Source organism: Ciconia boyciana, chromosome 5 (assembly GCF_034638445.1).
Source record: "Ciconia boyciana chromosome 5, ASM3463844v1, whole genome shotgun sequence".
Lineage (NCBI taxonomy): Eukaryota > Metazoa > Chordata > Aves > Ciconiiformes > Ciconiidae > Ciconia > Ciconia boyciana.
Genome location: NC_132938.1, coordinates 25,953,507 through 25,967,808, shown reverse-complemented (window position 1 = coordinate 25,967,808; position 14,302 = coordinate 25,953,507). Strand labels below are relative to the sequence as shown.

Here is a 14,302-nt window from a genome sequence, read left to right as displayed (position 1 = left end):
GCCTTCAAAGCCTTTATGAGATTAGTAACTGCACTTAAGCAGGATCTGAACACTTCAGCACACACTGAAAGACTGCTTCCCTGTTCATCTGCCAAGCTCGTCAGCTTTTGTTGACTCCTATTCCATGTTTGACCTGTACTCCTTTCAAATATGTTGCTCCCTTCCCTGGAACTTCCATATAAAATTCTACCTCCTGTGCTGGGTTTGGCTGGGATAGAATTAATTTTCTTTATAGTAGGTAGCATGGGGCTATGTTTTTGATTTGTGCTGAAAACAGTGTTGATAACACAGGGATGTTTTAGTTGTTGCTAAGTAATGTTTGCACTAGTCAAGGACTTTTCAGCTTCCCGTGCTCTGCCAGGTGCACAAGAAGCTGGGAGGGGACACAGCCAGGATAGTTGATCAAAATTGGCCAAAGGGCTATTCCATACCACATGACATCATGCTTGGTATATAAAGCTGCAGAAGAAGAAGGAAGGGGGCGACATTTGGAGTGATGGCGTTTTGTCTTCCCAAGTAACCATTACGCGTGATGGAGCCCTGCTTTCCTGGAGATGGCTGAACACCTGCCTGCCCATGGGAAGTAGTGAATGAATTCCTTGCTTTGCTTTGCTTGCACACGTGGCTTTTGCTTTCCCTATTAAACTGTCTTTATCTCAACCCATGAGTTTTCTCACTTTTACTCTTCCAATTCTCTCCCCCATCCCACTGGCGGGGGGGAGTGAGCAAGCAGCTGTGTGGTGCTTAGTTGCTGGCTGGGGTTAAACCACAACACCTCCATACATGGTACTTCTACAAGCCTACCACACTTCTACTCTTTAAGGTTGAGGATTGGGCAAGTTGACTCAATAACTATTACTATATTTTATCAACACACAGGTTATTTTCCATTTGAAGTTCATACTTGGACTACCTTTCAGAATTACTCTTCTGCGCAAGGGACTTCTGCAAGTCTGTGGGTCCAAACTAAGTATTCCTTGAGAAACAATATACTTCACTGGGAAAGCCACCAGCTTTCCTGTGCTTGTGAGAACCTGTGCAAGGTAATGAACTGCAGATGAAACTGCTCATGAAGCAGATGGAAATGCTGCGCAAATGTACTAGTGCATCCATATCTACCTCAAAAGCACTGCTCTGATGCTCCCACCACTTACACTACCCAAGAAAGTACAAGGCCAATAGGAACAGTGGACCGAGATGGAATTTTTACAGCAGATCCATCCACTTACGCTCAGCTCTTTGGCTTCACGTGGCAGTGCTTCAATCCTAAGATGCAGAGTATCCCTACACTCCAAATGGATCAACAGATGCATTACACAAAACTCTCATGTGCAAAGATGACACACAAAGTACAAAAGACTATGAAGAAAGTATCACGGTATATTGCTACCAGAGACCACACTAAAGAAAGTTTGTAAATTAAAAGCTGGTGAATGACTGCAGTAGTAATTAAAACGGACAATATTTGACTGGTAGTGATATAAACAGGAAATTTCATTAGCTCCAGAAGAAGCTACAATGAATATAGAGCATTTGCTGGGACCTGTGGGAGAACATTAAAGTATTCCAACAGTGAGTTATTGAAATGTTGCCTTAAACCTTGGTTTTTTAGGAACTTTCATTTGTAATTGACTAGAAATTTAATTGATCAATAGTTTCTTATTCAATCAATCTCAGTATTAAACAAGGCTTTCCAAAACGAAGAAGAAAAAAAAGGAAACCCACTAAGAAAAACCACACACACAAAATAAAAAACAACAGAACTGACAAACCCACCTAAAAGCCTAAGTTTTAAAAACTTTCTTTCAGAAGCACTTAGTCTAACCAACCTCAAATACCAAAAACAAGATAACAAGATTCATCTTTGACTAGAAACTGCAACACTTCACGTAGAAAAGAAGGGCTTGTTTTACTTTTATAGGAAGCTAATAGGGAGGAGGCTCAAATATAATGCATTACTGCCATCCCCATTATGGAGTTGTTTACACATGGCGCTCTGTTTGCAGTGTTTACCAGTCACATCTGCTCTCCAGGGTTAAGAAGTCAGGCAAGATATAGTGAGATGTGGATGGAAGAAGTCCATTAAGCATTTTATTTTCTGCATTACACTATTTTTCTTTGTTGCATTTTAAACATTACAAAATTCAGCTTAGCAAACAAACAAGAGAATGTTCACAATCATGTAAGATTAAATTGCCCAAAAGAAAGGACTTTCACAACATCCTTAGTTCTCTTCAGATCTTCCATTCAGGTAGTGCAACACCTTCTTTCATACATGATACAAAATTAAAGAGGAACTGCAAACTTCTATAACCAAGGATATAATATTCCTATTATTTTACATGGATGCCTGGAATATTTGACTTCATAACCAAATGTGGTAACATGACCAGGAGCCTGCTGTTACCAGAAAGCTTCAGAGAGGGAATCACAAGAAGCAACAAGTTCTTCTAGCCTGACATAGAACTTAAGGCAATGGCTGAATGAGGAATTCCTGAAAAATTGTGTATTTCAATACTGTTGATTAAAATCAGCTCTAAGAGATGCTTTAGAGTTTGATTTTTCTTTTAAAGCCAAGAGCTTCTTAAAAAGTAATCACTACCTCCAAATTTACCCCATTTACTAATATTATCAAGCCCTGAGAAACGAATGCCCTGATATTTCAAGGGGCACAGAAGCTGTCATGCATTTTATGTGGTACTTACTGCTTGTAGCCAGGCTCCTATGCTGCAAATCAAGATTATGAAGATATATATTCACTCTGAGAGGGACAGAACTGAGTAATTGATTCTAACCAACTGGCTTTATTACAGCATTTACAAAACTAGTCATTAGTTAATTAATAATTGTTTTGTTGCTAAAAAAGAACCATTAAAACAGTACTGGAGGACACATTACAAATAATTTACACCACATAAACATTCTAAGTATAGAATGCTAAAGCAACAGTTTACAGTATTTGCAATACTACTACAAAATGATTTAAAAAATATTTTTGCTTAAATAATGGAAGGGATCTAACCCTCACCACAAAGCAGATAAACAGATAGGTAGGTGCTAACTACAACTGGTTTTAAGAACAACAGTTCTTCAAATCCAAACTTTTCTTCAGCACTTAGGATTTAACAGTTTGCTACCTCTGTCTGCCAGAGACTGAAACCCAATTCATTTTAATGAACGAATCAAGTTTTTTTTCCTGTACAGAAATACTTGTACTTTCTAAAAGAACTTTTTTTTTCTGCAAGTCAAGTTGTAAAATACTATGTAGTTGTTCTGGCTAAAGTTCCTTTTTTTCATCTGAATCTATTTTCTGAGTACTGCTAAGCAATATCAAGCATCTCATTCCTCCGAATTGCAATTTCTTTCACTGTTCAACATGTAACTCCACCCCACTGCCCACCTTAAAACAAATCACCCATTCTCCAACCTAAAACTGACACAGCTGTTATAAAAATCTTGCTGTCTACTACCAACACACCTCCCACAGCAAGAAAGCTCATGACAAGCACCATCACTTTCCCACCATTTACTTCAGAAAACTATTCACACCCCTTTTAAATCTAGCACTTGACTTTACTCTGCTGAGAGTTTCTGACAATCTGCAAAACAGTTCTCCCACTATGACCAATTCTGAACAGTCAATTTGTGAAAATTGTAGTGAAAATAGTCCACTGCACAGAGATTTGTAGATGCTGAATAAAAGTATGCAAATATCCTGCTGCACTGCAGCGCAAGGTGAAGTTTCGTGATCACTCTGCACCAATCTAAGTGTGTCCTGCTCCTGAGCAGGGTAAGAGCACCCACCCTCAGCTTCCAGACACGTGTCCCTGCCTGCCTCCCTGTGCCTGCTGCTCCAGTGCTTGTGTAATACTGTGAGTGGGACTAGAAAACTGATCCAACTGAAAACGAATCACCTTTTTTGAGTGAGCTCATACTTCGGCTGGTTTAAAATGATCAGAGAGTTGTTCCCTTCACCTTTTTACCAGTGAAGACAGAGAACTAGGAAGTCCTAAACCATTTGCATAGTCACAGAATGGGGCTCTTAGAGAGACTCTACAGAAGCATGAAGATCTGGCTGCAAGTAGGGTGGGCAGGTATAAAGGTAAAAATCGAAGAACCGAAGAAACACTTTTATTACTTAGAATGTTTAAGACAGTGAGTCGGAGAGCCAGAGTGAATTTTGTTTACCCACACATAGAAAACAGGCCAAAAAAGCTTTAGAAAACATTAATTAAAACCTTCTTTCAAAAGAAATACAGTATTGTAACAGATCAAAGTGTGATCCATTTTGTAAGTGTCCTCTTTTTCCATCTCTCCACTTCGCAAGACACAACACTCATTCCGCCCCCACAAATCAAAAAAACCAGAAAAACGTCAGAGGACAAGACACTGAGTGTGTCTCAAGGTGGCAGTGAGAGAAACGCTGCCCCCCAGCGCACACCACCACGCCACCCGCAGCAGCACAACCATTCCAGGGGAAGCAGCAAACAGCAGGGGATAAGGCTGGACATTTGAACTGTAGCTTGCTGCAATAGAACTAGCATAATTCAACCTTGCAAACCCCCAGCTACCAGCTGGAAAGCAATAAAAATCTCTACAGATCATTTGACCTATGCAGAAAATCCTTTCTAGATCTCCAAACTGGAGATCAGCCTCATCTTCAGGCTTACCAGAGATCACCTGGCTGTCCTGCCAGGCAGCAAATTGCATAACACTTCTCCGATGTGCTTCATCATAAAGTTATGTACAGAAGGAGGGGAAAATAGCGAGGAAAGGGGAAAGTGGCAGCACCTACAAGCAGGAGGTGGCTGGAGGAGGGCCTGCACGTGGGACATTGCTCCCATAACAACCAAAAGTAATGGTTTCCTGTACCCGAGGCTTTCTGTTGTCTCAGAGCGCTCACCTTGCCTGAGCATGGCTGGATTGAGTCCAGTCATCAGGCAAGGCAGGAATCTCAAATGGCAAGAGAAAATGGCTTTCTAGTATATCTATTTGCAATATTTTTTAAAACTCTACTGATTTAGGACTGTTTTTCATTTTACTCCTGGACTAGTAAGAAATGAACACCCTCCTTCACGTATAATAAAAGCGTCCTTTTAAATAATGGTGTCTGCAAAACAAACAGTGTGCTCTCTGCCTGGTAATACACGATGAAACCAGCAAAGCACAGCCAGCAATCATTTCTCTCCAGCTGAGCTACAAGAAATGAAGTTTTAGCTCAAACTACTTATGAGCACCTCCTAAAGAAGTAAAGGATCCAGAAGTGCAAGACAGTGGGACTCAAAGTGCTGTCAGCTTCATGTGGGAACTCAGGACACTAGACACATCTCTCAAGTTCAGAACCTCATACAAATAAGCTCAAAATTTCTGCAAAAGCTATGTACCAGTTGTCTGGGAGGTATTTTTTCTTTTTTTTTTTTTTTTTTTTAACTTTTAGTAAATACACCTTCATATCCTGCTCTGTTAGCCACACAGAGAGTGGCAATGAACATGATGCATCTTGACATTCAGCTCACCACTTGCCTATACAAATGGAATCACAAATGTCAGGATCTAGATCTTTCCGTGTGTATAAAGCTTAAAGTTGTCTCTAGTTCTCATTACATCTTACACATGCATATTTACTGATTACAACCCAAAGAAGTTACAGCCACAGAGCAGTTTCATTTTGTTGACAGTGCCTGCCCACACGTGGTCAAAGCAGCGCATAGTTCAGGCATACTGGTGGATTTTATGTTTAATACAAAGTTTAGTAAAGCAGCCTATGCTGAGCTTGAAAAACTTTATCATCTCTAACTCACAGAGATCTGGGTCTCCTGGTTGGCTGACTTACTAACTTTTAAAAAAATCCCTAGCCTTTTTGCTTACTGCTGTCCTGCAGAGTACCCTGGAGTGGTGTGTGGGCTATTGCACTTGAATGGAGAAATTGTTCAGTGGAGTCACAGTCTATGAAGGGAAACTCATGAATGTTCCCTTGTTTCTCTCTCTTCATGCTTACTTTTGCAGAACACAACAAAACATGTTATCTTTAAAACCCTCTTTGCCCTTTGTCTAATTTGGCTGAAATTGATCATTTGGTGATACATCAGCTTTTTGCATAAATTCTGTTTCCAAAGGAAATCAGTCTAAAAAGAGCAAGAAAGACTTAAAAAAAAAAAAAGTAGTACAGGTAACTTATCAAATCAATTAACCCCACTGCATGTGCTGCTTCTCCTTAAGAGAATATGAAAGAAAGAGGAACAAGATGATGAATGATAGCTAGTTACATTTACTTTGGAACTACAGAGGTTACTAAGTTAACTGTGGTGGTGAGTCCAACGTAAGATCATCTGTACAGAAGCCCTCTTAAAGGCTACAGAGACTGGATCATGAGTGAGTATCCTTTACTGCCAGAAATGTTCCAGGAGTGCATGAAAATCCAAATGGAAAAACCCAATACCTGTTATAAATAATTTAAAAAACCACCCCTAACTCTGAGTTTTCTCCTTCTGTTCATAAATTGAATATGTACATTGGAACAAAAACAGAAAAAGAAAACAAGAGTGAAGAAAAAGGCCAGATATTTTAAATTGCTCCTCCTATTAATAGCACTTCCTGTTTTCCATTTTGGCCACACTTGTTTCTCCAACTATTCTGCTTATCCAGCTGTAGGTTGTTAAGATTATATCTTGCAGCTATTATGTCTCAGAGGAAATGCTTGGATAGGCAATTTAGGGGATTTTTTTCCTATTTAATATGGGAAGGTTTTGTGGCTTTCAAAAACAAGACAGACTATTTCCAGTCACAAAAAGATGCATCAGACCTGCAACAACAGTAGCTTCACAGAACAGCTGAGGTTGAACAGCTCCTTCATATGCCTTGAAGTATAGGAGTATATGCTCTTGAGATCACTTCGTTTTGAAGCACACTAAATTTGAGAGGCATCTATGCCCATATACAGCTTACCCCATTGTCAGTCAAATTACGTTGCAAGCAACGCGTTAATCACAGAAACATGTTTGTTATATGCTGTGTCCAGTTAATCAAGCTGTCTCTTTAAGATGCAAGAAAAATGTCTCAGTAACATTAAGGTGGTTACTTTTTACTGCATTTACTATAATGTACTGCTCCCTCCTGTTCCCTTATACTTATTTCTCATACAATGGCTTTAGGTATCAGTCAGAAGGTAGAGCTTGCAGAGCTCAAGCTGTGAAATTAAAACTTTAGTGAGCCAGACACCATTATCTACAGACACAAGCTTCTCTGAGGCATTCTTGGCCTCAGCATGTGCTGAGATGCGTAAAATGATGCACCTGCATGCTCATGTGCAGTGATTTTTTTCTAGTCTGTGGTTCTTTAGCTCTACAGAGTGTCAGGAAATAAATATGAGAACAGTGGGTAACTATAGCTCAAGTGGCAAGTGTCATAGACTGGAGCAGCATACATGAGGTCAAATTCAGTCTGCTATGGAGTACACGCTACAGAACTCAACTGAGGTAATAAAATAAATTTAATTCCTTCTGCTAGGCCTGGATTTTTCTAGTCCATAGTTCTATACTCCAACATGGAAAGATGAAACAGAAGCATCACCTTTTCTTCAGAGCAATACTTGGTGATACATTTTTTCCCCAGAACTCATTAAAATAGTGCACATAAAAATAATTTCTTCTCTGGTTAGTTAATTTGACACAATCGGTACTATGTTACTTAGAAAGCTGAAAAATAAAAACTCAACAGCTGATGAGCTTGGCATGACCAAAAAGTAGGTGGGAAACTGCAAAGACAGTACAAACAGAGGAGCGGACAAATATGTCCACTTGGTAGACAAAATGATCCACACTTCACAGACTACATCCACTAACAACGTTCATGGGAGCAAATAAACGCAGACTTTACCATCATATCGGCTAGGAGAATCACATGCTTTCTGAGGGGTTGCCACTCGCAGGAATATCTGTTGCCTCCATGAATGCCGTCGAGTCCTTACAGGGCTGTCCGCACCAATGGCCTGCTGGCTGTGTTTGGATTCGTAGTCGCTAAAATTGTGGAACACAGAATGGCGTGTGAGTAGGTTACCTGAATCTGCTTGTAACAGTGACACAGTCTTCAGTGAATACAATAACAGGAACCACCAACTAAGCAGTGCAGTGTACTGTGCACATGCTCGGTCAAGCTCTGAGTGTTAGGTAGGTGAAGCTTGCTTTGTGGCAGCAGGCTTATACAAGGTTGCAAACATCACTTAGATTCACCAAAAGGGGCTGGCGGCTCTGTGCAATCTGCTTTCTCCAGTTTTAATTAATTTTCAGCTTTCTTTGCAGCAGTGTATTAAACACAACGCATTAAAGACACATACACCATAATGTATCTTTACCATTCTGCTATTTAAACGCCATCCACAAAATCTAGCAATTATTCATAGGAGACGCAAAGAACTGCTGATGCCTTTTATCAGCACACATCAAGGAGCTTTATAAACACCAAATAAACTTCCAACCTTCTGCGAACTGGGTATGTAATATATTTCTTCACAACACAGACTTGGAGCGAAGCTTTTAACCTTTGTGTTTGCAAGTCACCATCTGAAGTAAGCAACAAACTTGGGAACAGTGTCCAGGAACCTTGGATGTTACTCCTTTGATGTAATCCACAAACTACATACAGAGGTTTTTATTCAGAATATTAAATGAAACAGTGAAGAGCAATGCTATTTTCCTATTAAAAATCCCACTAATAACTTTTAGCCGTTACATCTTTAAACTATTCATTGCTTTATTCCAGCCATTGGCTAAATGGTTGCATGAATCTTTGTTGGAGCCAGAAGGGGTAAATGAACTTCAAATAGCTCTGGCAGCAACCAGGAAGAGCATTTTACAGGCCATCCTCTCCTTCCAATTTGAGGACACTGACATTGCTTCGGATGAACCATGTATATTCACTTAACTGAAAACTGCTAATACAGTCCTTTGGCAGGAATAATCACAGAAGTATAGATGGAAGTTGCATGACCATTACAACATCAAAATGGCTAAGTTCTGCAATCTTAAGGGGAGAGGAGTCTGCGATAGCTCCATTCTTTTGACAGCAATCACATGCAGAATACATGCAAGTGAACCGTTGCACAAATCAGGTTTTGCAAGTGCGAGAAGCATTTGAAATATTTCAGACAAAGAAACCTTTGAAAATACAGTTTTACCTCCAGGCTTTAAGAGAGAACCCTACCTTGTCGTGCTCCTAAAGTCAGAGGTGTTATTTTCATCTACAGGAGCCAGAAATTTTAAGAAATTTGGCACAGAAGAGGAAGAATGAAGCTTTTTCCTTAAGGCAGTACGGTAGGAGATGCTGAGAGTGCAGTTGGGAAAAGCATAGTTTAGAACAAAGAAGCATAAATCCACAGAATAAAAATAATACATACTGCTAAGTTTCAAACAAAAAGCAGCTAAATCCTGAAGGCCTGAATATCAAGGAAACCAAAGTCAAAACTGAAACTGCTAACAAAGTGCTACTTTGAAATTCATATTTGTTTGGGCAAACTAAAATGTTCCAATATAAATAAATGTACTTCCAGTAAAGTTGTTATTCTTTGCTATATCCCAAGATTTTTAGTGCATGTTTCAAGTAAATTCCTTTAATATTACAAGAACTGACGCCAACTTTATCATTGCACATTTACTTAAATATCAGTTTCAATGATTGACTAAGTTTGGGGGAAAAGGTTAGGAAAAGCTGACACTGATAATCATTGTGCTGGCAAATGAAAAACAAGACTTTGGCAAAAACCATTTTGTAAAGCATTAACAAGTGTTAATAAAACTGTAATAAAACATTAACAAATGTTTTATTCAGACAAGCTTGGAACTTTTAAGTTAAAAGTTGAGCCTTCTGACTGATCATTTAGGATTGTGGCTCTATTTATGCACCAGACAGGAGCACTAATCAGATTTCATCAACAGTCTTCTGGCCAACATAATTCTGCTCTTTCTTTTAAAGTAACAAGCCCCCAACATACTCAGAAGAAGGTTAATAGAAGGAAGTGAGAACAACTCAGACAACGAAAAGTTTCTGCATGGAATGAAAACATAGAAAATTACTTGGCTGGTGATACTAGAAGACCTTTTCTCAGAAGAGTACACAAAAACATGTGAGTAGGAGAATTTACTCCTGAAAAACTAAGTTTAAGAAAGAACTGCTTCTGATAAACCATAATGATGTATCTGGATGGCATTTAGCACTGTCTCCTGAAGATGTGAATGGGATGGGGGGATACTCTGGGATAATCACTAATAGGAAGTGAAGCTGTTCTTTAGTAGCTGGTACTGAGCATGAAGAAGAAAAGGCTGTAGCATGGTGTGCCCTGCAAACAGGTTTCACTTATATTGTAAATCCATCACAATTACATGGTAATTTCACTTACAGAATACAATCAACTTGGGCAGTTTGACTTTATTGATTTAAACTCATTAACCCATTTTCTATCCCTATCAATTTCTGCTTTCAGTCTTGTCGCTTAGAGGTTCAATATGGTATACCCTTAAATGACAGGGAAAGGGAAGGAGAAGTTGCTACTGTGCATGCAGAATCATTACCAAATCTACTTGGAAAAATCTGCTTTTGAGAATTTAACCTTCATGATTCAAGTAAGTCTTATTAAAATGAAGAGTAAAGAGGACACTGTAGACTCACATTTCCTCTCCTCAGTTATACCATAGTTCTGAGGTGACGCTAAATTAAGAGAGATGCTAGTTAGTACTCAGCAAATACAACTGAAGGCACTGGTGAAACAAGGTTCTCAGTCAAGTATTTTCTCAGGATCAGAAGAATCAGCACCTTGGGAACACAGGAAACCTTTACCCAAGAAAACAAAACCAAACAATAAACAGCAACAGCAATAAAAATTGCTTGCCAATGGCCAGTGACTGTTGACAGCACTTCCAAGGACATTTGGTCTTATTAGCCTTTTGAGCTAAAATAAGCAGTTTTTGCTCAAGAGGTTAAGAAGGGGTTTAATGGCTAAGATTTTCAGGGAGCTACTTGTTTTGGGTTCTTAGGGAAATGACGGGCTAATGTCCTTTTCTCAATGTTCTCTATATGTATTTTTGTTCTAAGAAAGGAGGCACAGAAAAGTATCATTTGATATTGCTCAAAGTAACCAAGACAAATACATGAGCTGGTGGGTTGGGGTTTTTTGTTCATTTGTTTGTTTGTTCTTGGTTGGGGGGGGTGTTTGTGGTTTTTGGTTGTTTGTGGGTTTTTTTGTATTGGCTTTCCACAGTCCTGCTATTTCTTGCCCCATTTAGTTAACTTAGTCAATTTGCCTTTAATGTCAGGAACAAAAGAATATTAATATGTTTCTGTGTTACCATGAACAAAGCAGAACAGAACTGAGTGATTCAGGAGGGACAGAATGAGGTGGATCACAGGTTCTTGGCAACTTATCCCTCACGCAATTTAAGCAGTGCTGCTGTCTGCTGCATAACAAGTTGCTATAGAGCAACTGGCTCTAGAGAAAGTCATGTGTCCATGTGTCTGAAAGAATTTTATTTATTAAAACAAAAAATTATGTAAGTAGCAGCTCTACATTCAGTAGCGGAGCAGCGTGTACCATCTTTGGTCTATATTAAATTATTTTAATTATTTACACTATAGAGCTTCATATTTATGACATGGTAAAACACACCGTACCCCAAACTATGTACAGGTGCTAGCTCACCTCTTTTGTGCAAAATGCCCACTTTGTTCTCCACTTGAATTATGCCTTAGATATTTAAAAAAGTTGGGCGAAGAGGCCGAGGGATTAAGACGAGCTAGAGTAGGAGAACGCGCAAGTTGACCAGAAGAACTTTTAGATTCGCCGACAGCTGCATTCAAACTGTTCAAACGAGAGCGAAGGAGTTGAGGTAGCACAAAGAACAAAACACGGGGGGGGGGAGTGAAATCCCTTCTCTAATCTTTGAAAGGGACTTGGCATATAGAAGTGAGCCATTTCCTATGTTTTTTACAGTTAATGAAGTAACTATAAGAGGCTGAACATTTTAACCCAATCAGCACAGTCCCAGGATACACACTTACAGGCTTCAGCAAGGCATTTCAGCATATGACTAAATTTAAACTCCCAAAAAACTGTCAATGACACACCCCTTTCTTCTCCCTCATGTGCTCCTCCTTGGTTTCTATGATAAAGTCAGGCATATGATCAAGAGTTCTAATGGATGAGAAGTGAAATGCTACATGAAGAACTGAATTTATTTATACTTTGGAAACAATTTATGAACTGAGGTAAGCTGTTCAAAAACACTCACAAAACGTACAAGACGTGTTAAAAGTCCATAATTCCAGTGATTTTTGAGAACTTTAAGTACACTTTTCTTCTAAGTTTTCCATTTCCCCTGGTTCTGTACATTTGCTATAGAAGGGAAGCAACAGTGATTTCTTTTTGGTTTGAGTTATGTGAGGGAGCAGGCACACGCAGGTCTTACTAAAAATTACACGATCAAACCCAAATAGAAATAACCAAGGAAATGAAAAAGATACTTAATTTCTAGCTACATTCCTATAGTAAGATAGGAACTGATTGAACAAGCAGCTACAAGCATCAGCCAACACTCATGAAGAAAACAGACCAAAAACACAAGTCCTTAACTGCACTACAAAAACATTCTAGTATTTTAGAATCAAAAAGGTTCAAAGAAGGGACAAAAAGGCAACCCGGGTTATGTTTCCTTCAAATACTATAATTCTCTTTTTTTCCCCACTGTCATCACCTATTTCAGGCATGTTCATTTATTGCCCTGCCTCCTGCAGGGAAAAATGAGCTGGAACACATACAGATTTCCCACTAACTTGTGTAAACGAGCAGTTTTGGCAGTAAAACAGAAGCCTACAGACAGAAATGTTTCTATGGTAATTGGAAAAAGCCAGATAGAGGGAGAGGAAAAAAACTGCCATAAAGTTAAGAGGAGACTTTAGAGAGGTAGAGGCAGGCTTTTGAAGGAGGATAGCTTGAAGAATATTAGCATGAAGGCAAGCAGTAGCTTGTTTTTGCAAGTAAAATCTACATAGGCTCACTGAAAAGTTCAGACAGGAGCCTCACCTCTATCAATCATTAGGCAATTTATGTCAGGGTCTTTTTTTTAAGTCACACATGAATTCACCAACTAGCAAGGTTTTCAGCATCACAAATGCTACCGGATTTTTCTCTATAAGTAGACAACAATAAGTAGCATTTATTTATACTGCTTGCAGATCAAAACAACAAAAATTACTGACTATTGCTTGCAAAAATATAATCAAACCCTTTAGGAGCAATCCTGTATTGTGCTTACACTTAGTTTTGTGACATATACTGTGGAACTACACATCTCATGTTTTCTCTCCCCTGTGGAGACACAGGGCTAAAAGTGTTTTTAAACAGGATACCTACAAACCTCCAAAGAAGGACACACTGCTGTGATACATTTCTTATCCATTAAGAGGACATACCCGGTACACAATTATCATCCCCAAATATGCCCTCAACAAATGAAATCATAGCCTGCTTTCAATAAGTCTTACTTTCTTTTGTGAGGAGTCTCTGTGCTCACGGAGTGATACCTCATAAGTTTCCTCTGGGGAACAGACGGTGATGTTTCAACAGGTACCAGAGATTCCTGGCTTTCTGTTGGCAAATGACTCAGCGTGTTTGCTCGCCTCCGAAAGCTTTGCTGAGGTAATGTAACAGACTGCTCAATAGGAGAATCATCTGTGTCACTGGAGAGATCACCCACTGATCCACTGGTCTCGACAGCATTTTCTGTAGGAAGTGTAGAAAGTCTGTCTTTCTCCTTCTCACACAGTGGTGGTTCCTAGCAGTGCAAAAAATAAGGTTATCAATATGTGGGTTTAAAATCAGTCTTTGAGGCTGCAGTTCCATGTCATTATTCACATCCCACAGAGACCTGCTTCAAACTTGCATATTTTTATCATGATAGGTCAAAGAAAGAATCTTTCATGTTTTATGTCTTTGTGATTCATCATTTAGGTCAACAAATCACAGTCTCCATTTTACAGAGAAAAAGTAATTTTGAGAGTAATTGTATTTTACAGTAGGTTGAGTACAAGTCAGAAGAAATGGGGTCAGAACAGAACAGATGGGTCAGGTTTGGGTAACAGTGACAGCAATGAAAAGGGTGACATTTCAGAGTACTGTATATTTAGCACCTCATCTAACAATATAATATTTCTCTTGTCTACCTGAAGATTCACACAAAGGACTTTAATCCTATGACTAGATGCCTGTTTCCAAAACCATGCATTTTCCTTCATTCCCCACCTCATGTGTTTCCTGCAG

At 39.2% G+C, this 14,302-nt stretch overlaps 1 protein-coding gene across 9 annotated transcripts in view; it reads right to left on the bottom strand.

Annotated features, from left to right (window-relative positions):
* TBC1D1 (TBC1 domain family member 1) overlaps positions 1–14,302 on the bottom strand; it is a 115,729-nt gene that overhangs the window by 29,630 nt on the left and 71,797 nt on the right. For 7 of the 9 annotated variants that reach the window (XM_072863457.1, XM_072863460.1, XM_072863466.1 and 4 more), the window contains 4 exons: positions 13,528–13,817; positions 11,687–11,845; positions 9,199–9,318; positions 7,876–8,015 (listed from right to left, as the gene is read on the bottom strand). In XM_072863457.1, the coding sequence (XP_072719558.1) occupies positions 7,876–8,015; positions 9,199–9,318; positions 11,687–11,845; positions 13,528–13,817 (709 nt within the window). The remainder of the gene's footprint in view (positions 1–7,875; positions 8,016–9,198; positions 9,319–11,686; positions 11,846–13,527; positions 13,818–14,302) is intronic. The other 2 variants (XM_072863461.1, XM_072863462.1) reach the window with 2 other exon arrangements.